The sequence below is a fragment of the Tursiops truncatus genome, chromosome 11 (genome assembly GCF_011762595.2).
Source record: "Tursiops truncatus isolate mTurTru1 chromosome 11, mTurTru1.mat.Y, whole genome shotgun sequence".
In the NCBI taxonomy this organism is placed as follows: domain Eukaryota; kingdom Metazoa; phylum Chordata; class Mammalia; order Artiodactyla; family Delphinidae; genus Tursiops; species Tursiops truncatus.
The window spans coordinates 45137518-45165402 of NC_047044.1; the positions used below are offsets into that span (position 1 = coordinate 45137518).

Here is a 27885-nt window from a genome sequence, read left to right on the forward strand (position 1 = left end):
CCACAACTCATTCAAATGATTGTTTCTATCACATAAAAATATAAGATGCACTGGGGCCCATCTTGGATTTTTTTCTTCTGATGAAAAACTAGCAGATTATTTCTAGGTGTAATTTAACTGAAAACACTACTTCAACTTCAAATTGATTTTAATGATATGTACAGAATTTAACAAATTACAATTAAAATGGAATCAGTTATGTTAATTACACGTAACTTAATATCATGCAACACTGCATGGTAAAAACAACAGCTTCATTCATATACAAAAAAGTATTATTTTGAGACTTGTGATAGTATATTGAAATTTTTGACATAAGCTTTTGGTAAAGAGTATTTCATAAAAATTTAAAGACCTGATTAATCAGTTAATACATTATTAGGAAAGATAGTAAACATTACTAGTAAAGTGAGACTACAAGCAATTAACTTGAAAATTATACCAGATACAGGGTTGGATGTAGTCTCGTGAAATAAATGTTTGGTTAAGAAAATAGTTTTGAAAAAGATCTCATATTGAAGCTATGTATTAACTTTGTGAAATCAGGTTATATAAATCAATAGTCAAGTTTATTCAGTTAAAGAAAATATGCCTATCCTTTCTTATACTCATAAATAAGCACTTATACAGTCTTTATATACAAGTGAAGAAAAATTCAATGTAAAAATATACTGCCAATCCACTTCTTATGGTTGAAATAGCTCTTTATCTACACATTAAACTGCATTGATGAAAATGTCCAATTCATATCACATTCAACCAGCATAAATATTTAAGCTGTATTGTTGTAAACAAAAGAGAAAAACAAATTCTTTTATTTCATCACTGGGTAACAATCTACTTCTCAACTTAGAATGCTATAGAAAGGCTCAACATTTAATCAAATCCAAACCCACTGAACTTGGAGTAAACAAAGTGAATGTTTTCAAAGTGCATAATTTCCAACTCATCCACTTGTAATATTTATCCAATTCCAGTTCATCAGCGAGAAAATAAAATGTACTTAGCTATAAAAATACTAAGGAATGTTATTGAAAAGGAAAGGCTATTTGGTAGAAGTAACTACAAAAATAATTAGTTTAAATCTTCATAAAGCTTTAATGCAAGAACATCAGTACACTTTCTTTCCATAAACCTTAAAGCATGATCAATACCAAGATTTTAAATTTCCACCTTTCCAGTACTTGAAAAGAAGTTGCAATGAAGTGTCTCTTCAAAAAGCAAGAAGAATGATCATGCAGGTGTTACTCTGCTGACATTTGGGGACATGGATATCTCTGCTGGGTTGTCATCTCTGGCTCCACTGGCAGCAAGTACAGGCAAGGAGTTACTCTGAAATGCAGATGTCGGACAACTAGTCATGCCAACATTTTCATCTTCACCATTGTCTGAATCTGGTGTTGTAACTTCACTGTCCTGCAGCCCCAGGATCTCACAAACTGCTTGTGGCAACTCCTGAATAAGAAAAATCAAATATAAAATCATCATTCACCATAGAGGAAAAGTAATCACAAATTAACACTTCTATTTAATACTACATCTAAGCATTTGCTTTAACAGTGTAATTGTTATGCACCCTCTCAAACCATCCTTCTCCACTCCAAATGAAACCCTTAACCACTCTTTTTAATAAGTGGTTCTCTGACCTTCTATTCTGAATTAGCCACTCTCCACCCCATCCCACCACTCCCACAAGCATATTGTTTTCTAATATTTTGCATTTATTTCATTCTCCTTATTGACACCATCTTTCTCCCTCAATACACAGAAGTTCCTTAAACATAAGAAGTATCTCACTGACAGGTTTTTTGGGTTGTTTAAAAAAATTATTTTGGCTGCGTTGGGTCTTCATTGCCGCACACGGGCTTTCTCTAATTGTGTCGAGCAGGGGCTATTCTTCGTTGCAGTGCATGGGTTTCTCATTGTGGTGGCTTCTCTTGTTGCGGAGCACGGGCTCTAGGTGCACAGGCTTCAGTAGTTGTGGCTTGCAGGCTCTAGAGCACAGGCTCACAGTTGTGGCGCATGGGCTTAGTTGCTCCGCGGCATGTGGGATCTTCCGGGACCAGGGCTCGAACCCATGTCCCTTGCATTGGCAGGCGGATTCTTAACCACTGTGCCACCAGGGAAGCCCTCACTGGCAGGTTTTGAACAGAACAGCTATCAAATAACTGTGTGTAAAACTGAACCAAAATAAATATTTGGAACCATGATCAAATGACACGAAGACCAAATAAGAATTCTCATAAAAAATATGAAAACCAAAATACATCAAAAGTCTAATACTTTGGTTTAAATTCAGAACATAACACATCAACTTTGCCTTGTTTTTAGAGATTATTAAGAGTTTGACTGATACAAATGTAATGACATAGACCAAATACTCTTCATTTAATTATTTCTGATTAGCATCTGTCTTTACTTAAAGATACTACATATTTAATATGAGGTCCTATTCTGTGTTCTTTGATTAGGTAATTTATCAATGCTTCTGCAGCCTCTTTATTGTTTTCATTACTTTTGTCATTTTGCCTTATTATTATATGTTTCCTATCTAGCATAATTAACCAATTGTTTTCAATTAAGTGCTGTAAATTTATAATGGTAAACAAATGCTAGCCAATGCTTTGTGTCTGCCTTCAACTTGCTGCCAATTTTACTTCTGAAAGGAAAAATTCTTTCTTGACCTCAATCCACCAAAAACATATGAACAAAAAAAATCTTACAATTACTTAAAACACTGTATACCTTGCATTTTACCATCTGTAGAGAAATTGCTTCTGCCTTGCATAGTACATCTTCCACATCAATTTTCATGGACAATTCATTGATATGCTAAAATAAATCAATAAAATAAAATAACTGAAACTGAAACACTATTATATTCTACTATACAACTTATTACCAGTTATATTACACTGTAGATGAAATCCTTAAAATAAAAACACCCTCATACTACAAGTGAACAGGAAATTTAATATATCTTTCATTAGATCATTTCAAGTTTTAAAGCTAAAGAATAGCTAATAAGCTTACGGAACATTAAATCCAGCAGTTGTCCCAAGTCTACTATCTCAAGTTATAAGCAAAAGAATTATTTTTTTAGAAAATTGAACTACATAAAAGAGCACTTGCTGAATTTCCTTTTCCTCCTAATTAGCTAGGAAAAATAACTGGCAATACGTACTTGCTGAACTGTCATTCTCAGAGAGTCAGTCCTAGTACTGACTGTCATTGATAAAATTTAAATTACTTGAGGGATTCAATAATGTTCCAAGGAAATGTATGTATATCAATACCACCAAAAAGAGGAAAGAGTCAAAATATTAAAATTTAAGTTAAAGTAACAACTACCTTAAGTATTTCATTAAAGCCATAATGCTTTTCCATTATTTGCTGCTTTTCTGATTCCAGAATAGCACAACAGAGAAGAAGATGGAAATTTTTACATGGTAGTTCAGTCCACATTACCTATAAAAAATAGAACACCTATTTAGTAAACTCTATCAATTCTAAAATATTTTCCTCACAGATACAATGCCGAACTCTGAATGACTTCTGTGCAAAGCACGAGTTGCCTTGATGGGGTAGTCCACTCTTTTTCTAGTTAAGAAATGAGGTGTGGGGAAGGAAAGTCTTACTTTTACCTACAAAGTAACTATTATATTAATAGTTAATATAATATTAACTATTATATGAATATGATGAGTTCCAAATGTGGCTCTTTAGGTAACTACAGTAACACTGAACCTAACCAGTATGATAAATGGTATTAACTAAGGAGCCACAGTCATGAGGTTAAAGTGTAAGGGCCAGAGGTATTTTCAGTATTTTTCTGAACCTTCAGTTTTTCACTTTTAAATCATCTTCAGTCTCGGTGGGGCGGGGGCGGGGGAGGGGTACAGGGGAGCTAAATCATGGGAATAAAGATTCAGTTGTACACTGCATGGAATTAAAAACACCCAGAGGTAGCTCTACATTCTAAACATCATATTATATAACTCAGAATATCTCTGACAAAAACTGAATTGACCACCCAAAATTTATACCCAAATGTATAAAACATTTGATCAATAGCTGCACTTCTTCCTAAGTATAGCCAATGCCCTAAAACTTAAGTTCTTAATTTCCCCCGGTTAATGTACCTAATAATATCTTTTTTAGAAAGATCAAAAGAGCCATGTAAACACTATTATTAAAGCATACCTGAAATGTTTTTACTTCTTTTACCAGAAGTAAATTAAGTAGAATAATTTTCAGACTAAATCCAATTCTTAAAAGTTTAATTACAATGCAATTAACCTCAAAAGTTTCATTAAAAGTTCCAATTTATCTGGTAAACACAGACTAAGGAGTTATTACAGCTATGTTGATAATTTTTTAAAAAGAAGTTGAGATAACAATTTAATAAAATTGATTAACTTTAAAATATGATTCTGGGTCAAGAACATGTGCGTTTTCCTTCTAATTTCAAACAAAGAAAGTGATCCTCCATAAAGTGGTGATCCTTCAATCAGTGCATCACCTTCTCTAATGGCAGCACAGTCACCAGAAGTACAGGAATCAATTTCCAGGTGTAAAAGCCTCAGGGTGCCCACTGTATACAAGTCTATTTATTATCCAAACAGATTATTTCCCCCATTCTTTCCTTGGGAATATTTCTGTCATCTTTACTTTTATAAAGATAAGGCATCAAGCAGTCATTATACCAATATTCTATTTCAAAAGCACATCCATCTGTTAACTTAACAATTAATAGATGTATAAGAAGAAAATAATAATTTTCTGTTTTTCATCAAGAGTTGCCCTGGGTGCAAGAGGGAATAAAAGGATATAAACCAAAAACATGATCATGAATATCCTCTAGAGAGGGGAAGAGGGAAATGGGGCTTGGGGTGGTGATTAAAGATATGAGCTATATCTTTAAATACTTTTTGTCTTGGAAAGAAAGAGAAAAAAACCAGAAGTGAATACGGCAAAATATTTACATATGTTAAATGTGGATAGTGGGATATTTGTTATATTATTCTTAGTATTCTGCTGTAACTTAAAGTTCTTTAAAAAAGCAAAACACAAGTCAGTTCCCTCCCAATATTTCAGACTACAAATAAAGTACTATCTCAATTGACTGGCCTGCCAAAACTTCCTTAACTCTATTCAAATCTACACCCAAATGTGGCAGGGCCTCACATAAAGTCAAGCCTTCCAAGGAAAGAACACAGGCACAAGTGGTCCAGAGAACTGGTTCTGGGAAACTCACTGGCACCCAATCGCACAAGGATTTGATTTACAGAAAAAAGCTCCAAAGACCACACATTCATTTCAAGATGGTTAATTTTTTTTTTTTTTTAAGGAGAGACCACAAACCATTAGAATTTTCAGAACGTAACTGCTTTAGAAATTTCAGTCAAGATATTATAATCCATTTACACTCTACAGATACAAAATGTTTCCATAAAAAGTATTAATTTTTACAATAATTTAAGAACTTACCTCCCATAATCGAAGAATATCTAGAAAACTAAATTCCCTTTTAAATCTGATTAAAAGCCATCTGAAGCAAAAATAAAGGTATCCAGAGTCCTGGGATTCTACACAGAAAAAAATATATATATGGCTTACTCATGCTAATTATCTCAGAATACAGTGACCTATTTCAAACTCAAGTTTTTCTATTCATCTTAGGCTATTAAAAGTCCTATAAATTTAATTGCCTTCTACTAATTCAAGGAAACAATTTAAATTTGCAGGCTAACTTCTTTAAAAGAAAACCACCAAATAACAACAAATACAGTTGACCCTCCATATCTGCAGGTTCTGCATCCGTGGATTCAACCAATCATGAATGGAAAATTTTTGGAAAAAAAAGATTTCCAGAAAGTTCCAAAAAGCAAAACTTGAATTTGCCTTGCCTAGCAACTATTTACATAGTCTTTACATTGTATTTACAACTATTCACACAGCAGTTATATTGTGTTAGGTACAATAAATAATCTAGAGATGATCTAAAGTCTACAGGAGGATGTGCATAGGTTATATGCAAATACTGCACCATTTTATGTAAGGGACTTGAGTATCCTCAGGTTTTGGTATAGGGGTGGCGGGTGGGTCCTGGAACCAATCCCCCACAAATAATGAGGGACAACTATAATTCACTTTATAAATAAACTGTTTTAAGGCAAAATTATACAAGGACTGTTTGGTTCCACACTTTTATTCCTCAGAGGAACCCAGGCAACATTGGTAGAGTATATACATCTTTAAAAGAGCTCTTTACATTTTTTCTCTGTTCGTATTACCTTACAATTTGCTGGGTATAGTTTTGTTTCATTAAACTTACCTAAGTAACTGCAAAATCCACTGTCCAACAATCGAAGTAAGGTACTTAGCTGAATTAGCTGGGTCTTCATGCCTTGCATTTGTTCTTCAAAATTTTGATGCTTTAAAAAAATAAATGTTATCACATAAGTTATATTTAATAAATATTTTACAGTACATAATCACCGATAACTATGCCATGAATATAATGACAAATGCTGGATTTATACCACACTGGTTATATTTTTAAATCACAACTAATTAAAATGCTAAAGCAACATCAAAAAGGAGGAAAGAGAAACTTGGTCTCAAACTAAGAATTATTTTTTCCCTCTATTCATTTTTTTTTTAGATAAAGAATAATGCAGAGACAGCAGGGGTAGACTGACTGATATATCAATACGTATTTCTTACGTCAAATAAGAGACTTGGTGAATGGAACACACATTGGAAAATAGACTTTTATCAAATCACTTCACTGTTAAATATTTCTTCAATTTAACATATGAAATAAAATTAATTTTAGCTTTAACATATCATGTTAAAGAATTAGCTAATTATTTCTTAGATTTGATGACATTAGGGAATCTATGAAGTCAAAACCATTTCATAACAACACTAACACAATCTATGCATTTTGCACTTTAAATTCCCCCATAAGTGTAAAGGCTATATGATGTGTGATATTGCAACAGACTGCATACAGGAGCGGATATGCAAGTCAGCTGTGTTCTATTAAACTAAACTACTAAACTAAACATTAAAGAAAATGAAAAATAATCCCTCTTCTCAGTAAACTGTTTTGGAAAAGTTATTTTTCATTAAAAAAAAAATGTATGTATACCAAGATGTAGCATTTTTAGATGAATGAATAAATAAATATTTATAAATTTCCTAGCATTAATTTTTCATATGACAAACATCAATAGATATAACCCACATAAACAAAAGCTCTTGGAAACCTCAATAATATTTAAGAATGTGAAGGGGTCCTGAGATCATAAAGTTTGAGAACTACTGTGGTTACACATGTTTTAAATAATCTTTGAAGTTTAACAGATTCCCTACCAACACTTCAGTCAAGATTTGGGGATGGGGAGTGCACCAAAATAAAGGCTTCTTAGATGATTCTGATCCCTTTAACCCTAGTGTTCTAACCCCTTTATGGTGAACTACTGCCCTAACCTTTGTGAAAGCCTAAGAACAACATCCCCTCCTTCACACTTCTTTTTTCGTTCCTGAGACAATAATAGTGCTTTATTAGAAGTATCCATCTGATTAGAAACCATTCATTCCTGGTAAAAAAGAATTTTGAAAATTAAGGGCTACTGATTCTCAATAAAATGGCTTCTCTTCAGTGATTTAAATAGTTTAATTAGTGAACGAAATAGTTTAACAGACTAACGCAAGCCTTTGGGATATAGTTTCTTCACATTTCCCACATGGAACTATAAGGGAAAGGCAGAATTAACTCTTTGATTAACAGCATAATTTTTGTTGTGACATGACCAAAAGCTAAAATTGGTTTGGAAGTACCAACATGGCATAGCCACTGCTACCCACTCTGCTATAAAAAGCAGCACTCCCAAAATGACAGAAGCCGACTTCAGAAAAGTAGCTACTCCTGGAGAAAGGGCAATGAGGTCAACAGTGGATATACACAGGGCATCAAGTGTAACTGTAAATAAATATGTGTGTGCATACGTATACATAGGAATGCACATATGCATGCATGTATAAATATATGTATATGTACATGTATACAGGTATGTGTGTGTGTATATATATGGATGGGGGTGAGAAGGAAGGGTGGGACAAAACTATATGGCAAAATGAATGGTGGCTATAAGAAAGTTCGTCAGATCATTCTGCAAATATTTCTATATTTCGAAAACAAAGTCTATGCCTAGACCTACATTAGATGTGAGTAAATATCAACAAAAGTAAATCTACAGACACTGAATTCAGCCTCACTAAAGTAGTTAAAACTTATGTTAAATAAATCCATAAAACAAAAAGGAGTCAAACAGCAGCACAGATTCAAGGACACCAAAACAATAGCAATGCAGTGAAAAATAATTGTGCGGATTATTTTGATTGTAACTTATTGCCCTTTCATTCAAATATTATGAAGCAAAAGATGTTAGTAGACAATATATTAAGAGATCTTTTTAGAATAAAGACTAGAAAAATCCCCAGACCATTCTCAATGGAAAAGGCAAACAGAGAACATTTACTGTGAAAGAGACAGAACAAAGAACTTGAACCTTCATACACAAAAATGACAAATAGACTGTGAAGTGGTACACTGCAGATGTTCAGAAAGTAGTCTTTACATTTGACACCTAAATACATGCACACATATGCATGTATGTATGTATTTGGCACCACAAGCCAATATATTTGAACATGCCAATATTAGCTCAGTTTTATGAAAACTATTACTGTAAAACACTAAATAACGTGTGTTTGTGCTAATTCTTGGAATACCTACTGTAAGTAGAGGTCTAAACTAAGCACTGGGGAAATATTCATGTGTTTATTCAAAAAAAATCTGTTGAACAAAAACCTCATGTCAGGCATTAGGAAAATTCTGGAAGCATATCAGAGAACTAGTTAAACAAAGACATGACCCCTTTATCAAGGTGCATACTAGCTCTAGTGAAAAGAGGATAAACAACAAAAACACAAGGAAAGCAGACAACAGTTTCTACACAATTAGTTATCAGTTGTACAGACCTTTATAACAAATGCCTCAGGTTTCTAGAGCACCTGGGAGTAATTGGAACTAAGAAGGCAGGTAAAATCAATCAATCAAAAAGGTAAGGAATACAAACTATGATATTACCATATTACTGCAATTAATAATCTTTCCAAATAATCCAAAAACATTAATTCATGGTATCTTATCAAGTATGGAAAAGAACTAGGAGAAGTGAGGATGAGTTGGAACCATGGATAAGAGACTTGAGGAAACAGATAAAATTGGGACAAATTAGAAGGGGAAACAAAAAACAGGCAAGCAAGAGAGGAAGAATAGAAGTAATCAAAAAATTGAACTAATCAAAAAATTTCACATCTGTATCCCAGACTCTCCACTACAGGGAAACATTTTATATGACTACATATTCAAATCTTTATTCCCTTGCAAGCAAGCCATTTCAATAACCAACCATCAAGGCCCAGCATCAAGTATATTTATTTTACTTTGAAACAGTACAGTGACCTATGTAGTCAGGTCTTTGGATTTCATATGCTTTTATATGCTCTTAGCCCCTTTGCTTTTTTTTCCCCCTTTCTAATAGATTACTTGAGAAGACTGTTCTATTTTCCTGTTAATACTGTACTATTGTCCTAGAACTCTGTCTTCAAGATGTACCAATGATAATAGATAAAATGTTCCTTATAATAATATGTATATATAGACACAGTTCAACTCTAATAATCGCATGCTTAAGAAAAAACTAAGAAGCTGTCAACGTTACAAATAGTTCAAACACATCTGGAGAAAAATCAGCCACTATAATGACAAAATACAAAATGTTCACAAAAGGTAAGGATATTACTTGGCATGACTAAGCTTTATCTCTGAAACAGATGATATGAAAGTTCAACTACTTCACAAGAACTGAAATCATCTATTTCATCAATATTCTATAATGACTCATGGTTCTTCTGCAGATCATAAGCATTTACCAATATTAAATCCTGATTATTCCTGTTCTATAGGCACTTACTATCTACTTTTTGTATTAAAAACAATACCAGCATTTCCAAGCCTCTTGAAAAAGCTATTTAAAAAAGAAACAAACAACATTGAGCAGTTTTTTTAAGTTCTACCATAATTGGCTAAATATAAACATCAATCTTATAAGATTATTATGCAACTAAAATTTTCAGAATTAGTTTGGAATGGAACCTTACCATTTGGTCCATGTAGGAGGCAAAGCACCAAAAGGCATCTACTTCATTTTCCATCACATATAAAAGAGGGGAAAGTAAGTCACTCATTCCTTGCACATATCCTAAGAAGAACAGAAAAAACTAATCATATCTCTAAAAACCTAAGCTTTATGTATCCATCTGTGCATACCACCACCATTTCACTTAAAACTGCATCGTTTTTCTTGGTTTCAGAAACTGGTCGATACTGATGTTTGTAAACAATGAGGAGGAAATCTAGCAATCAGGTGAGAAAGGTGAGTTGTTTTGTACTGAGACGTCAACAGATACATAACTGCTAGTATGTGTCTTAGTGTAGATATCATTATCAAGGGAGGGTAATATTATTAAAAAATAATGTGCAAAAGCATTATGATAAAGAAGAGGGTTGAAGGGAAACCCAGAGGAATATCAAATTTAATAAATATTAAAAAAAAAAAGTCAAAGGGAAGAAAGCTGCAAGGCCAGAGTAGTCAACCACCACCAAACTACGATGAATAAGCCCAGTAAAATAAGAACTAAAAAGGGTCCAACTGCTTTATCAACCAGACACTGGTAATCTACCCAAAAGGAATCACAACAAAATTACCTCTTTTAAGTGGTTGTATTTATGTTCTCTTTTTTTTTTTCCTTTTGCTGTTACTCTAGACCCAACCAATGCTAGCAAATGGGCTTATTTAATCCAATCAATATTTTGTACCTAAAGCTACCATCTTAACCACCTTTCTCTTGTGCTCTTATAATTTCTCATCATGACACTAATTTGCAGCGTTAGATTAAAAGAAAAATTGGAAAGTTAAAGAATCAGGCCCCTCACTTAAAAAACAAACAAAAAATCTTAGTTTTGCTTTTCACCTGACCATGTCAAATGTCTTATTTTTTAGTTCCATCTTATAAAATTCTCAATTTTCTTAATTGTTTTACAATTAGATTTCAGACTTAAAATACAGATTCTTGAATCCACAAAGGGACAAGAGCTCTTAACTAAGCCTTTTCACATACATATCATTCAACTTTGGTAACTTTTGTACATTCATTAAAGTTACATAGAGATTTTTTTCCCCAGTGATAGCTTGGGAAGTCTGTGGAAAACATACAGTCTTTCATTCGCAGGACCAACACTTACATTCTTATCGTTCACCAATATCTGTGTGCAATGAAGCCATTTAAAACAGTATACATTTTTAAAAGGGAGGGGATACTTCTGCTTGCAGTTATACATAATTTTACATCACTCTTCCTATTCTGGAAGACAACTTTAAAAATGACCCCAGGAAGCATGTAAGCCAGTCTCTTGAGAAAACTCAGATTAAAAGTGTAACAGAAAGAGACAGTTCACTTCAGGATCTCCTTACACATAAAAGTTTAGCTCTATCTGCTCTTAGCCTCTACCCTGTTGAAATGGAGCAGGACCCTACGGTCCTTGCACCCCACATCCTCAACCTGCCTTTTGTCTGTGGAAAAACTTTAGCCAAAGAATAAGTTTAATCAGAGAAGTGAGAAAATGCTGAAACAAAGGAAAACAGTCAAAGGAGACCAAATAATAATAGTTGAGTCATTAAGCAGTCAAGGATCTTTAGTTCCTTCTTAAGGGCTGTAGATAATATTCTGAGCCATATCCTGTGAGCTGTCTTAAAGAAACTGAAACCCCCAGCAGGTGGAAGAAGTTAACTACATGATGACCAGGCTGCAGCCATGAGCTGCCACAATTCTGAGAACTGGCCTCAAAGAAATGGAAACAAACCGACCCTAGAACTGAAGATTAACTGTACCTAAAACAATCAAGATGATGCTGATCAGACCACTGATGACCAATTTCAAGATGACTGTCAGAGCTGACTGTGCTGTTTCTGCACGTAGCCCCCTCCCTCCGTCTATAACAGCTCTTGCCCACTGACTGTCAGTGGTGGGAGTCGGCCTCTGGACAGACGTCTGCCCTTACCACCCCCCGACCCCCACACTGACAGTATCCAAAACAAAACAAACTTTCCTTTCCACCAACCTGGCCTCTTTATTGGCTTTTGAGCAACAAGCAGCCGGACCCCACTTTCAGTTACAATACCATCTACTGCTACGCCTAATCCCTCCCAACCTCACTATGTCTACACTACACCCTGCGGAAAAGTATGTCTACGCACGTTAGCACACACACAAAAAAACTTAGGTTCCCGTGGCAGGTATCCAATTATTACAGTACCAAACAATGGAGTTACCAAGACATTTAGAGAAAGTGCTAGAAAAAATGGCATACGACATGATATCTAAATGTAAGCATTTATACAAATTTATTACAGATGCTTTTTTTAAAATAATACATACGACATGATTAATTCTGTGTGTCAACTTGAGTGGGCCACAGGATGCCCAGATGTCTGGTTAATCATTATTTCTGGGAGTATCTGTGACTGTGTTTCTAGAAGAGATTAGCATTTGAATTGGTGAACTGATTAGAGCAGATGGCCCTCAGCAATGTGAGGAGGCATCACCCAATCCACTGAGGACCTGAATAGAATAACAAGATGGAGGAAGACTGAATTTGCTCTCTGCTTGGCTGGTTGAGCTGAGACAGCGCTTTGCCCTCAGTGCTCCTGGATCTCACGCCTTCAGACTCAGGACTAGCATCTACACCACTGGCTCTCCTGCTCTCAGGTCTTTAAGCTACACCACCAGCTTTCTTGGGTCTCCACCTTATAGATGGCAGACTGTGGGACTTTTCAGTCTCCATAATCACATGAGCCAGTATCTTATAAGAAACCTTTTTTTTTCTTTATTCTTTCCCTGACTAATACAACACTTTTAAGAAAGAATAAGTAGGTTAGAAGGAAGACTAGACTGTTATCATCAGAACTTTCCTACATGGCAATGACACAGTGAAAGCAATGACAAATATAAAAGCTAAACCAATTAAAGCATGAAGGAAATTTATGTGAATTCAACAAAGTGGAAAAGAGTACCACTTTCCTGGGTCTGACCACATACAGTCTGTAACAGAAATATTTCAAAGCATGCTGTTCGAAAGGTTTACAAAGCACCTTTCCTGGGGGGGGGGGCGGGGAAGTGCTTTATTATAAAGTTATAATGAATAAAAATTTCTAAGAAGCTAATTTAATCCTTTAAGTCTTCAGCTTTCATATGGGATCACTACCATAAAGTTTTAGTTAAAGCAAGCAGTCAAATTAATCTTCATATTCTTGTTGCTTTTAATCTATTTTATTTTATACATGATGTTCTTTGGGGTATGTCATGAGTTGTGGGTGTGGAATTAATGTACAAATTCCTTTTAATTAAAGAAAGATTAAAGCTGTTTAAATTAGCATTCAGTGATGCTCAAATTCTGCACTAGTGCTGACTGATGTACATCTTAATCAGCACTACTACAATTTCTGAAGTAGTTCCCCAAAATTATTTTCATAGCAAAGTTGTTTCAGTGTGGAGGTGTGAGAAATGAACTCCTTACCATCCTAGCATACACATTCTTAAAGAGAAAAAAAAATTTCATCTATATACAGGTGAACATTCCAGGTTAACTGAAGCTTATTCGGTTATTAGAGGATCAATTTTATTTTTTTAAATCTTAAGAGGTGGAAATCATTTTTTTTTTAACTAGACTCTCTCCTGCCTTCTTACATACAGTATTTTGAGTATAATTTAACCTTTTACTGCTTATTCAGGATCAAATTATGAACATACACTGTAAAAAAAAAAAAAAGATACCTCCCATAGAAACAACTTAGATATAGTGTCTGCACTAACTAAAAATTACTCTTCCTTGAGTTCTTCTGTCTGCTTTTGTTAATTTTTATCTTCTTCCTCACTATTAATGAAACTATATTCAACACAAATACACCTACATCTCATCTATGGGCTAAGAAGCCAAACAACTCAACAGGAAAGAATCAACTATAAGAGTAAATTTACAGCCCGGATTACTTTGCTATGAGTAAAAAGCAAGAAATTTGGTCCAGTGCTTTATGAAAACTACCCTGGCTTCTCCCAAGGCCAGAGTTCTTAATAAAATCCCTGGGTATGTTTCAAATAACTTAAAGTATTTGACTGGAAAGAATGTGGGGTTAATATAGACAAACGGGAACAGCAATTTATCCAAATAGCTGGTCTGGGACTCAGTTCCTGAAAAAACTGAGCATTCAGGAACTCCTTCTGAGAATATGCATTAATTCCTATCTCAAAATTACCAACTTAGAGTACAGGGCAATGCCTCTTGTTCCCTAGGACAACAGCCCTATTCCCCACAGTGGTTAACAGAAACTAAAATGGCAATGGGTCAGGGTGCTGAAAGTGTAGAGGTAAGAATGCCAGGCTGCAATAAAGACCTGGGTCTCTACCCCCAGTCCAATATTTACTACTTGTACAACCCTGAGTCACAGTCTAAATCAATATAACTTTACTTATAAAGTGGAGATTATTTCCCCACTTCTTCAAAAGGCTTCTAATAGAATCAAAATTGAAATCAAAATTAAGTAATAACAGCACTCTGTAACCTGAGAAGCACTCTACTAATATTTTCAACAATCCAATTTGAGGCTCACTATAGGTGTGACAGACAGGACTGGCTACATTTCACATTTTAAAGAGAAATCTGTGATATTCAACTACTGTCACCAGAGGCTGATGCCTCAAGATCCACAACAGAGTTTACATCTTCCCCTAACTTACATGTAAGAATCCAAAAGGAATTCTTTTGGATCAAGTTCTCTTGTCCCTTAAAATATTGGTTCCTTAGGCTTTCCATCCCTTAGCATCGCTTCCCCATGCAATCCCCCCAACTCCCACCACCAACCCCAGTCTTTCCAACCCATTCTTGGTAGAAAACAGACTAACCAAGAAAAGAGAGTAAAGCTCCACACGCCCTAGATAATTATATGCACCATTTGTCTATAATATCAAATCAGCATTTTTCTTCACAAGGGATAAGCCTATCAAAAAAAGGTTCCCAAACTTTCTCAATTCACAGTACCCTTAGTGCCTCAGGAATTGTTTTCCAAGGCACCCCTAGGCTCAAAAATATTACTAACAATTTCCATTTATTAAACAGATCCAAACAACTTAATTAATATTTATATCCTATTTAACTTAGCACCTGTTGGGCACTACACTACTCAAAACCTTGGAATCCAATTGGATGCCACCATCCTCATCTATTTTCACACAGTACTTGCTTATCATGGCAAGGCCAAAAACTCTGCTTTGTAAAGATATAACTTCATCAGAAGGAGTCTGGTGATCTAATGATGAAACCCTGAACTACTCCAGTTAGTAGTTAGAGCAGTGTCCTACAGATGTCACTATATTTCCCTCAAATATTTAAAATATCCCACATTGTCCCCATGAGTTTGCATGAGCAACCCAGTGCTCCTTGGTGCACAATTTGGGAACCAAAGCCTTTTAAGTTTCCAGTCCCCTGTGGAACACCCCTATAAAAACTAGGCCACAGAACTATTTACATGTTCCTAACAGGTTAATAAATTTAAATTCTAAAATAAACATACATAATATCTTTAAATTAGGATGTTAGAGGAGAACTTACCTAAATCAAAATCATACATACAGTAGGTCATCAAAATGTCATGAAGCAAAATCAACCCTGGATTATCTTGGCCTTCATAAAACTTGTTTGTTCGATCTGTTCTGTTAACATCTTTTTCTGAGGAAGAAAATCATCACATATTTGAAAACCTTTAGAATAACAGATTTTTATAAAGCTCACATCTTACAAGTACAGAGTTATTCTTCTTGTTATTAATCTTATTCTCTTGCCAAGCTTTTAAAATGAAAAAATTCATCAAATTCCATTTCAGATATGCAATAAAGTAACATTTTGGAATTTTTTTCCGAAGTCAGTCAACCTCCTCTTGGGTATATTTTTAAATATTTTTCAATTTTTATCTAAACATAGAAATCTTTTAATTGAATAGCAGGAAATACATTCAATTAATTAAAACCAACACCAAGTAATAGTTCACATTAGTTAGCAATAAAAATGCCAGTCATGGGCTTCCCTGGTGACCCTGTGGTTAAGAATCTACCTGCCAGTGCAGGAGACATGGGTTTGAGCCCTGGTCCAGGAAGATCCCACATGCCACGGAGCAACTAAGCCCGTGCGCCACAACTATTGAGCCTGCACCCTAGAGCCCGTGAGCCACAACTACTGAAGCCTGAGCGCCTAGAGCCTGTGCTCTCTGCAACAAGAGAAGTCACCACAATGAGAAGCCCGTGCACTGAAACAAAGAGTAGCCCCCGCTCACTGCAACTAGAGAAAGCCCGTACAGCAACGAAGACCCAAAGCAGCCAAAAACAAATAAATAAAGTAAATTTATATATATAAAAAATGCCAGTCATGAATACATGTGATAGGCAGTATTACTTGAAAACAGTAATGAAAAAAGTTACTATGCAATCAAGTGTAATCAAACATTTGTTTCATTCATAATTGCTTCATTCATTATGAGAAGTACTGTCAACTTCTTTGTCATGTTCCATAACCATCTTTAGGACAAATTACTTCTTCATTCTCATATATACATTATTCAGTTTACATATAAAATAAATAAATAAATAGTTTACATATAAAATAAGTAATCTATTTTAATTTTGAAAAAAAAAGAAAATCCACATTTTTCTGGAAATGATTTTAAGACATTAAAAACAGTTTTAGAAACATCACCAGGAGTGTATCTCAAGTTGTACTGACAATTCAATTAATAAACACTGATACCCGCTAGATGCATCTTGTGAAACAACTAAAAAGGCATTCCCCAAACTTCAATCCCTCAGTAAATTACGAAAAAATAATTTAAAGAAATTTAAAGTGATTAATTTACTCTATAATCAATTTTGTTTAAAAGTTATAACTGTCCTCTCCCCCCATTAAATTTAATAATCTGAAAACATTCTCAATAATTGTTGTGAAGAGATGAGGAGGTATTTTTCAACAAAGCAATCTAAACTCATGATATGAGTTTAGATTCTATAAGGGCATTTTAAAAATCAGCAGAACAATATTCTAGCTTTTTGCTGAGCTATCTTAAAATAGCTTAATAAATATAAATATAGCATATATCTATAGAACTGTGAATACATTTTTCAAACAAGGAAAAGCAATACCAAAAAATCATGCTACAAATGTCAAATTTTATTTAAAAACACCAAAATGTTTCATTCTCATATCATAGTTGATAGAGGTACATGATAAGTTATTTTTTATTAACTCAAGCACAATTTACATAGTCATAATGCCAATATAGAATATCTGCCTTAATAGGTGTTTTAAACACAGTAAAAAGTTATTTGTGCCCTCATGAACTATCTGTCTCTCTTTCCTCTTGTATAGTTATTTAGTACTGACATGCCAGGCAGAAAACAAAAAGGTATCAACAATGATATCAAGGGACTTCCCTGGTGGTGCAGTGGTTAAGAATCCGCCTGCCAATGCAGGGGACATGGGTTCGATCCCTGGTCCAGGAAGATCCCACATGCCATGGAGCAACTAAGCCTATTCGCCACAACTACTGAGCCTGCGCTCTAGAACCAGGGAGCCACAACTACTGAAGCCCGTGCGCCTAGAGCCCATACGGTAGTTCTATTTTCAGTTTTTTCAGGGACCTCCATACTCTTTTCCATAGTGGCTGCACCAATTTACAGTCCCACCAACAGTGTACAAGGGTTCCCTTTTCTCCACATCCTCACCAACATTTGTTAGTTGTGGTCTTTTTGATGATAGCCTTTCTGTCAGGTATGAGGTAGTATCACACTGTGGCTTTGATTTGCATTTCTCTAATGGTTAGCAATGCTGAGCATCTTTTCACGTGCCTGTTGCCCATCTGTATGTCTTCTTTGGAAAAATGTCTACTCAGGTCTTCTGCCCATTTTTTAATTGGTTGCCTGGTTTTTTTGAGCTGTTTATATATTTTGGATATTAACCAATTACCAATCCCATCATTTAAAAATATTTTCTCCCATTCAGTAGGTTGTCTTTTCATTTTGTCAATGGTTTCCTTTGTTGTGCAAAAGCTTTCAAGTTTAATTAGGTCCCACTTGTTTATTTTTGCTTTAGTTTCCTTTGCCTTAGGAGACAGATTCAAAAAAATATTGCTACAATTTATGTCAAAGAGTACTCTGCTTATGTTCTCTTCTAGGAATTTTTATGATTTCACACCTTACATTTAGGTATTTAATCCATTTTGAGTTTATTTTTGTATATGCTATGAGGAAATGTTCTAATCTCATTGTTTTATACGTAGCTCTCCAGTTTTCCCAGCACCATTTATTGAAGAGACTGTCTTTTCTCCATTGTATATTCTTGCCTCCTTTGTTGTAGATTAACTGATGGTAAGTGCATGGGTTTGTTTCTGGGCTCTCTATACTATTCCACTGATCTATGTGTCTGTTTCTGTGCCAGTACCATGCTGTTTCAATAACTGTAGCTTTGTAGTATAGTCCGAAGTCAGAGCGCATAATACCTCCAGCTTTATTCTTTTTTCTCAAGATTGCTTTGGCATTTTGGGGTCTTCTGTAGTTTCACATTAATTTTAGGATTATCTGTTCTAGTTTTGTGGGAAAATGTCATACATTTTCAACCTCCTCGCTCTCTCCTCCTTCTGGGACCGCCATAATGCAAATGTTGGTATACTTCATGTTGTCCCAGTGGTCCCTTAAATTGTTCTCATTTTTTAAATTTGTTTTTCTTTTTGCTGTTCTGATTGGATGATTTCCATTATCCTATCTTCCAGACCACTTACGTGTTCTTCTATATCAGCCAGTCTGCTATTAATTCCTTCTAGGGTGTTTTTCATTTCAGTCACTGTATTCTTCAGTTCTGATTCTTTTTTTATATTTTCTAGCTCTGTGTTAAAATTCTCACTATGTTCATCTATTACTTTCCTTACTTCAGCTAGCATTCTTATTACTAATACTTTGAATTCTTTATCTGGTAAATTGTTTATTTCTATTTCATGACTGTTTTCAGGGGTTTTCTCTTACTCTTTCGACTGAGACAAATTCCTGTGTTTTCTCATTTTGCTTAACTTTCACCTAGTTTGATAGAGAAATCGTTTAAAGGTGTCATCATGTGGGAGAACCCCTATACAGTTAGCGTGTGCCCAGTGGCTTTGGAGGGAGAGCTGGATTTGACTTGAACACGGGTCACATCTTTCCTGAGAGCATGCTGGTAGCTATCACCTTGGTAGGAGGTGTGGTTGGAGATGAAGGGCCTAGGGCCAGAGCCAGGTGTGACCTGGGACTTCCCCTCTGCTTGGTGGCTGTCACCTCCCTTTTAGGGCCAGGGCCAAGTCCAAGCTCGCTTCCTCCCCTTGGCGTGTGCACCCCCATGTATCTCCTCCACTGGGGACAGTGCTGGAACAGGAAGGGCTGGTGTGGGCATTCCGAGTGTGTAGGGGCATGGGCTACGGTGGTCCAGCAAGGGTCAGACATTCACACTGCTTCTGATGTTCTGCCTGTGTAAGTGCCAGTAATGGCTGCCCCCACCCTGCTCATATGCTGCTTCAGGTCTGAGCTGCTTCTGTGTCTCACAGCCGATCTTCCAAGAGGGGCTGGGGTGTTTGCTTAGCTCAAGCCAGGGTGTGCACTGGGGCGGTCACAGAAAACCAACCAGTCACTCGTACAGTCTTCAATCCACCCCCTCCACCCTGCCTCAGGAGCAAGAAAGCATGTGCACATTCCTCAAGAGCAGAGTCCAGGCTTCCCACAGCCCTCCTGTTAGTCTCACAGCCCTCCAACCAGCCAAGAGGGCTTGTCTTCCCTCTGCTGGACCCCAGGACTGGGCTGTCCAATATGTGGCTCAGACCACTCATTCCCCAAGGAGGCTCTCCATCCATGTAATCTCCCTTTTCCTCTGAGTCTCCTCCCAGGGACACAGGTCCCAACTTCATCACTTCTCTTTCCTTCCCACTCAATATCGTGTGTTATCTTTCTTACTGCACAGGAGTCTTTCTGCCAGTCTCCAGTTAGTTTTCAGTGAGAACTGTTCCACATGTAGATGATTTTTGATGTGTTTGCGGGGGAAGGTGAGCTCTGCATCCTCTGCTCCACCATCTTGATCTCCTCCTCTCTGAGAGAAAGTTTTATAACCTTTATTATCTGGCCCAAGTTCACAACAATGTCAGCTTTCTTGGAGGGCTAGAGAGCCAGATAGAGGCTTTGCAGCTAGAAAGAGTGCCCAAATCACATTCTGAAGGCTGCCCTAGGAGGTTCTAGGTATTTCTGTGGTAAGAATCTTTGCCACAAGCCTCTGATTTTTCATTTGGGCCCTAACTCTGTAGTATATACGTGCATTTCTTAAATCTTATCAACACTTCCATGCAACCCTCTCATGCATTTTCAAAATTAAGAAAAAATTACCAATAAGACTTCTATAATCTCTTAACCTCGAATTTCTCTTCTCTTGTTCCTCGCTGACAGATTTCCACTGTAGTTTCATTCTGAAGTATTCATCACTATAGAAAACAATTTTATACCAAAAAAGGTTATTTGAACACCTAAAAAACAAATTTAATGTATCAAAGCATTTATGGTGCTAGTGAGATGTAAATTTATAAATATGATAGTGAAATGTTTAAAGTTACAATCAAAGGAAAAATAAAATAACTTTATACATGTCATAAACTTTATTTAAACTACTAGAATAATTTAGATATGATTTTAAGGAAACATTTACTTCAGTCCGTAATATCAGAACTAAAATTATTCCAGTCATTAAATACTTTAGCCACTAAAGTTTCCAAATAATTACAAACCTATGAGATTTTTTTTTTTTTTAATGTGACATGAGAGTACCATTTTCCAACCAGTTTACTACAGAAACTTGTTGATGTGAAAATGTCTTAGAAGGACTGGCAAACATGTTGAAAAGAGAAAGGACTGTCTGAATTTGAATATACACATAATGATTGAAAGTGAGCTTTAAATAAAAGGTTAGACTGACAAACTGGGAATAAGTATACCTGGGAAGTTGGTCTGTGTTTCTTTTCAAGTCTGATAATTACTTAAAAATAGAAACACAATTCCAAAAAAAAAAAGGCCAGTTTATGTTATAAGAGCACCAGGAAAATAATTTAAAGGTAATTAACCTAAATAGCAAATACAATTATGAGCCATTTTTATAATTTCATAATTGTAAAAATGAATCAAGATAAATGAGATATATTTTAAAATCTATATCTTAGTATGCTTAAAATGTTTATACAAGGGGACTAGAATTTTTTTTACCATCATTCTATATATTCACTAATGTAACTGCAATGAAGTCCCTTTAATAAGTGTTTCTGGTTTGAAATTATCTATAGTGCTCACAATATTTAAATTAAAAAGATGAAAATAAAAATATGTTCCCTTACCCTAGTCTATTCCACTTTATATGGATGAGTTACTTGGATTTCTTTAATGAGCACACAAAAGACCATTACTTACGTTTTTTGTTTTTGTAATTGAGTTCTTTCCTCTTTGGTACTGTCCCAAGGAAAATAACCCAGAAGAAATTTCCATGCTTGTTTTCTCAACACATGACTAAGTCCCTGAAGAAAACATGCATATTAAACACATTTGTAAAAAATGAATGCAATACTTTAAGTTCACAAAACTTGCACATAAACAGAAAAACTACTATTTAAGAGATAGTTTTATATAGGCATACGTCATTTTATTGCACTTTGCTCTACTACACTTCTCAGGTATTGCATGTTTTATTAAATTGAAGGTTTGTGACAACCCTGTGCCAAACAAGTCTACCAGTGCCATTTTTATAACAGCGTTTGCTCACTTCATGTCTCCATGTCACAGTTTGGTAATTCTCGCAATATTTCAAACTTTTTCTTTACTATTGTATTTGATATGGTGATCTGTGATCAGTGATCTTTGATGTTACTGTTATTATTTTTTTGTTTTGTTTTTTTTTAATTAAAATACATATGCTGTTTTCTTAGACATGACGCTATTGCACACTTAATCGACTTAATACAGTATAGTGCAAACATAATTTTCATATGCACTGGGAAATCAAAAAATGTGAGTGACTCGCTTATTTGCAATATTCACTTTACTGCAGTAGTCTGTAACCGAACCCACAATACCTCCGAGGTATGCCTGTACATAAAAATAACTCAATTCAGTAAAAACTAGCTTGTTTTTGACTTCCAGATTCTGAAGATGTAAGCAGCTGCCAGAAAGCGTAAACAATGAAGAATAGACTGTATAGCAGACAGTGGAACTGATTAGTCTTTCTAAACCCAATCCTTACTAGATAAGGGAACTACCACTGAGGAACACAAATGCCTCCTTCACATAACCCACAGAACTTCAAGTAAGAAAGAATACCTTTCCATAGGCTTAATGGTATATCCCTCCAACCCAACCCTCAGGGACATCACAAACACCTCACTCTGTCCTACACGGATTTTAAGGCAACACTCATCAAAAAGGAGTTCATCTCTCCCACCTCCCAAAAGAAAATGAAAACTTGAACACCAACAGTTTAAAATACTAAAGTAATTACCCCTCTAAATATCATCTGCTTCATATTATCTACATTTAAAATTCTTCCTTCAGAATCAATATTCTTAGTCCATTCTTCCAATGATACTGGCTCTCTCCTTTGAACAACAGGTCGTTCGCCCAAATCAATCTAAAACAAAAAGATAAGCAATAAAGAGTACACCTTTAACAAGTGAAATGAAATCAAGGTATATAGAAACTAAAACTAAAATACTATTACTCAGACATAAGTTCTAACATTTCTAATATTTTCCCTTAGTTTCCAATGTTTAGTTTATAAACTGCAATAGCATTCCATACATTTTACCCTCCTACTAAATACACAAATAACTGGGTTATAAATTCAGAAACAAAAAAACATTTGTTGTTTTGGGTTTCAATTACATAAGTACAGAACATTCAACACATAAATTCTAAAACAGACCCTTCACACTAAATGGTATGCTATATTATTAAAAAAGAGTATTATTCCATTAATCATATTTAAAATTAGCTTTTCTTCCAATCTAAAATTTGTAGCTCTCAGAATTGATTCATGATCCATTAGCTCTACTTGGCATTTTCTACAGGTTTTCATTCAATTAACAGATGTTGGTAATTTTAAAATGCCATTTGCAAGATAAGCCCCTTAATTAAGTACTACAATTGAGATATTTTATAATGTTCTAACTATGTGCAGCCTAGAATTGTAGCAAATTCAAGTCTTGTTGAGCATATATAAAGATTTACCATAATTCAAGGCCAAAATCCATCTTACTTAAAAAAGAAAAGATTCACATAAGAATAAAAGCCCACGAGTAGTGTCCTGACTAGCTGCCTGCGCAGAGTGTCTGAGCAAACAAAAATTACGAAGAACAGAACTAGGGGCAACATGCAAGGCTTACTATTTACTCACTGCTATACACTCAATGAAACAAAAACCTGTTCATTATTATCAAAAGGTAATCAAAGAAAGAGATCCAACACTGATGAACAGAGAAGTATAAGTAGTAGTTGATGAAGAAGAAACCAGGAATTTGGTGGCAGGACAAGCATTAGTCGTTAGATATATGAGTGAGCAAAAGTTATAAAGGATTGTGAGAAGAGGCAGGTATGACCAAAATTGAGTTTCTATTTCTATAACATTCAGTACACTTTAAAAAGCATTTCTCCTGCTAAAATACAAGAGCTATATTAATATAAACTCCACTCACTCTTGTGATGACTTCAAATCCTGGTTCTTCTTGCTGATTTATCTTTAAACCTGGAATAGCATCACTAAGAAAATCTGCCATCTCTGAAGGTGGTCGTTGATGTGCAGAAGGATCGCTGCCTCTTAAACTATCAAAAATGTAGTTTGTGACTTTGGAAAATCCTACCATAGTGGCTGTATAAGGGTCCTTTTTAATCTTCTATGCAGTAGAAAGAAAAATATTGGCAAAATTAATTCAGATAAAGAATAAAAATACCTCATGACAGGCAAAAGGGCAAAGGTTTTTAAAGGAGGGGAAATCAGAACTAAAACAGAGCATTCTAAGATTATTTTAAAATTTTATTTTTTTCTGGGAAGAAAAATTTAAATTTTCTAAGCCAATTTTTTCATTTGGTTAAAATAGTACATTAAATAGCAAGCTAATGCTACTGATTGAATTGCAGATAAACACATGATTTGCAGGCTTCATTCAATCTGCACACACCAGAAATATCTGCAGTGCTTACTTTCCACTGATGGACGGCCCACAACAGCTTTCTTCTCTCTAACAGTCCTGCCTTCACAGAAAAAAATATTTCTTGAAGTGGGTAGTACCACACTAGTCTAACACAAAATATTTGATAGCTAAGTTTAAACGCTCACAATATTTAAATATTAGCTGACATTTTAATCTAATTATATAACTGGTGAATCATGCCAACAAGAGTAATTTGTTCTGGACAGTGCTGTCCTAGAAAAGTTTTTCTACTGCTAGAGTTACTTCTAAATCCCAAACTGCCTGCTTATTCATATTTAGCAAAAATAGTTACTTCTTAAAGGTCTATCTTTAAAATGATTATTTTCACAATAAGAAAAACAGTTCCCTCACTTTTTATTTTAATCAGTATTTAGCTCTTTTGTCCTCCCTCCTAAAAAGTTCCCTCTTTATCTTCAGAACCAAAAAGAGATACCATGTGGGACAAAGAAGCACGCAAACATTTGTTGAATGAATAAGTGAATAAATGAATGAGTAAACAAAAATGTCATTAGTTTACATAGCAACCTGAGTGAAAAATAAATTATCTTTATTTCTGCCTGTGTTAAGGGCACATTTTTAGCCAAATGCAAGAATATACTCAAATACTTTAAGAGGAATTAGACTAAACTGACCCCAAATGAACCAACTTAAACATCAAATAAAAATTCAAACCAGATTTTTGCATAAGCTTATCACTGATTAATTCGAAGTGTCTTACCCAGTGACTTTTCACCTAATCAGTGCAAGCTATGATAATAAAAATCTGATGTCCAACTTCAATTATGATAAAGGGGAAAATTGCTGTAAGAGTAATTAAGAACCAAGGAAGCTTCTGAGTCTTACAAACAGTATGACACATATTATTCTTTCTATAAAATTACAGAGAATAGTTCCATAAGGTTTACACATGCAGACACTTGCCTCATTCTGTATAATCTCTGAGAAAGTGAGAGGTAGGATGCATATAAAATAATGCGGTCAGACAAACAGATTAATATAAGATAGACTAAGGAAACATACTTGTATTATACCATATGCTGGTTCATCAAGAAGATTTTCAAAAGACTGTGAAAGACTCTTATTCTGACAATTCACAAGAAGTGTTCTTTTGTCTTGCGGAGATCTGTGATAGAAAGAAGGGATTTGTAGAAAACAGTAGCACTCCGCATCAATGACTACCTAAATAATTACTAATGCACAGTTATTTTTCCGTAACAACAACAAAAAACCTTAAATGTCCAGTTCTAAAAGTGTTTCCCATTAATTCAATATTAGCAAGTACTTAGTAACTATCTTAAGTGAGTTCCAAAACTACATGAAACATTAAATATTAAATTAACAAATATAAAAGGGATAAAGTATATTTTTATTCTAGGTAAAGCCAAGAGGACTAAATTATAATGAACCCAAACTTTTGTTTAGAATTATAGTAGAAAATTCTTACAAATATATCTTCCATTATAAGAATATATCTTCTCTTATAAAGAAAGTTGAAACACACTTTAGGATTCATCAGTATATATAATATGTACACTACAGGAAAATGTCCTATTTTGAAATGGTTTCCAACTTCACTCCACAGCTTGGTAGTACTGCAATATAAGATGTTAAAAATACAAGATACAATGTCTTAATTATTTGTTAAAGATCATTAATTATGCCAACCATTATTATACACACACATGGTTGTAATGTACAGTTCAGGTACAGTATATTTTTAGTTCTTGTTTATTGAGCTCCGGATATGTTTTTCTCCACACTTCCTAATAACTACAGAATAAACAAAATGCTTTCCAAATAGACATCTAATTTGAAGTAATCAAATGAATTATCCAGTCTTTTTTCTGTTCAAAAAGTTTTATAATTTAGTAAGTCAGCTGTAATAAATCCACAACTTTTGTGTTTAACAAAAATTAAATGCATTATTTTGCTGCTATCTACTTCTAGTTTATTATAAATGTTTGAGATAAGAACTTTAATAACAGTTATCTCTTCTCAATTCTAACATAACAGGATGCAACAGCAATGCTGGGGGGATATGAAATCCAAAACAGGATCTTATTCTTACTTAGAAACAGCACTCGATCATCAAAGACAATAGTAGCTGAATAAGCCCCTTAGCTTCTTAAAAGAGCTAAGGTTGAGTCATTTGAAGTAGGAAGAAAATAACTTTTTAAACGTTCAATTTTCATTAATCACCATTTTTCTGAACATCTTCTGGGGGTCATGCTTATTAACATGAAGACCTATAGGTTCTCACAAGGCATTTTTTAATGATAGGTCAACTTGTAAACAAAGCACCAGAAAAAGAAAAGTAACTAGTATAGAAACATATTTTTTTCCTAACACAGTGCTGCTGGTACTATGGTTATTATTTTTTGTTTCTAAAAATAGATTAAGTCAAATTTTTTCTTTAAACTACAAATAAAAAAATGATCATAAAAGTCAAAACACTGGCTATGCATGCTGAAGGGGGACACATACGCAACCTTCAGTTATCTGTGCCCAGCCAATTATTATGGCTTCAGATCTAAAACTATGGTCACAAAGCTGGAGATGGGAAGAAGAAATGACTGCTCAACCAACAAAGAACCACAGATACTTTTTTACAAAGGAAGGATTTCTTTTTTTTATACCTAATGCTCTGTAATGAGGTGCTGGGGGAAGTCACATTAGACTCGGTTGACACTGAAGAAATCAACAAAACATTCTTTAAAGTATATCAGTAAGAGAACAGGTAATAATGTTGCTAAGAACTTCAGAGCTCACCAAAAGGAGGGCTGGCATTCCAGAATATTGTTACATTTCCACCTGCCAGGTTACCACACTGATTTAATCTGGGAAGATTAAATATTATATTTATATATTCTGGGGATATTATGGATTCTGGGAAGTTGATCACTCATGACAACATTATTCAAGGCTTTCAAAAACTCATTGCAGCAGTAAGATAGAACTTTTAATGATGCTAACATCAGCAATTCTATTAGATCCTACTAAAGGGCTTAAAGAAAACCATTGTCTAATATCACAACTACAGACGCATTACTACTAAAACTTCAGAAGTACTTTGGAGTGAGCCTCTCCCAAAAGCTTCAGAATTCAGAAATTATAACAGTTGAAGAATTTTTGTGCACTGAGATGTAATAGTAACTATTTTATATTGCCACCGAGAAGACCAATATGGAAAGCTAAAGAAATAAATAAAAATATCATTGCAAAAGATATAAAGCCAAAAAGGTTAATAAAAAAAAAGTACAGAATATTTACAACAAAACTATATAGTTTATTCTCATCCATATAATTTATACATATATATGTGTGTGTATGTGTATGTATATATGTATGTGTGTGTGGATATATGTACCTCACAAAGGGAATAAATGAGGGTCTAGGA

At 34.6% G+C, this 27885-nt stretch overlaps 1 protein-coding gene across 4 annotated transcripts in view; it reads right to left on the reverse strand.

Annotated features, from left to right (window-relative positions):
• Positions 1-130: 130 nt before the first annotated feature.
• TBC1D15 (TBC1 domain family member 15) overlaps positions 131-27885 on the reverse strand; it is a 64130-nt gene continuing 36375 nt past the window's right edge. Inside the window, exons 6-17 of one of the 4 annotated variants that reach the window (XM_033866316.2) lie at positions 25509-25611; positions 23973-24170; positions 22781-22909; positions 21700-21803; positions 20632-20726; positions 15803-15919; positions 10240-10277; positions 6338-6437; positions 5491-5588; positions 3352-3468; positions 2746-2832; positions 131-1455 (exon numbers count right to left, since the gene is read on the reverse strand). In XM_033866316.2, coding sequence (XP_033722207.1) covers positions 1234-1455; positions 2746-2832; positions 3352-3468; positions 5491-5588; positions 6338-6437; positions 10240-10277; positions 15803-15919; positions 20632-20726; positions 21700-21803; positions 22781-22909; positions 23973-24170; positions 25509-25611 — 1408 coding nt within the window. In that variant the 3' untranslated portion in view covers positions 131-1233. Of the gene's footprint in view, positions 1456-2745; positions 2833-3351; positions 3469-5490; positions 5589-6337; positions 6438-10239; positions 10341-15802; positions 15920-20631; positions 20727-21699; positions 21804-22780; positions 22910-23972; positions 24171-25508; positions 25612-27885 lie in introns of all 4 variants that reach the window. The other 3 variants (XM_033866315.2, XM_019918367.3, XM_033866317.2) reach the window with 3 other exon arrangements.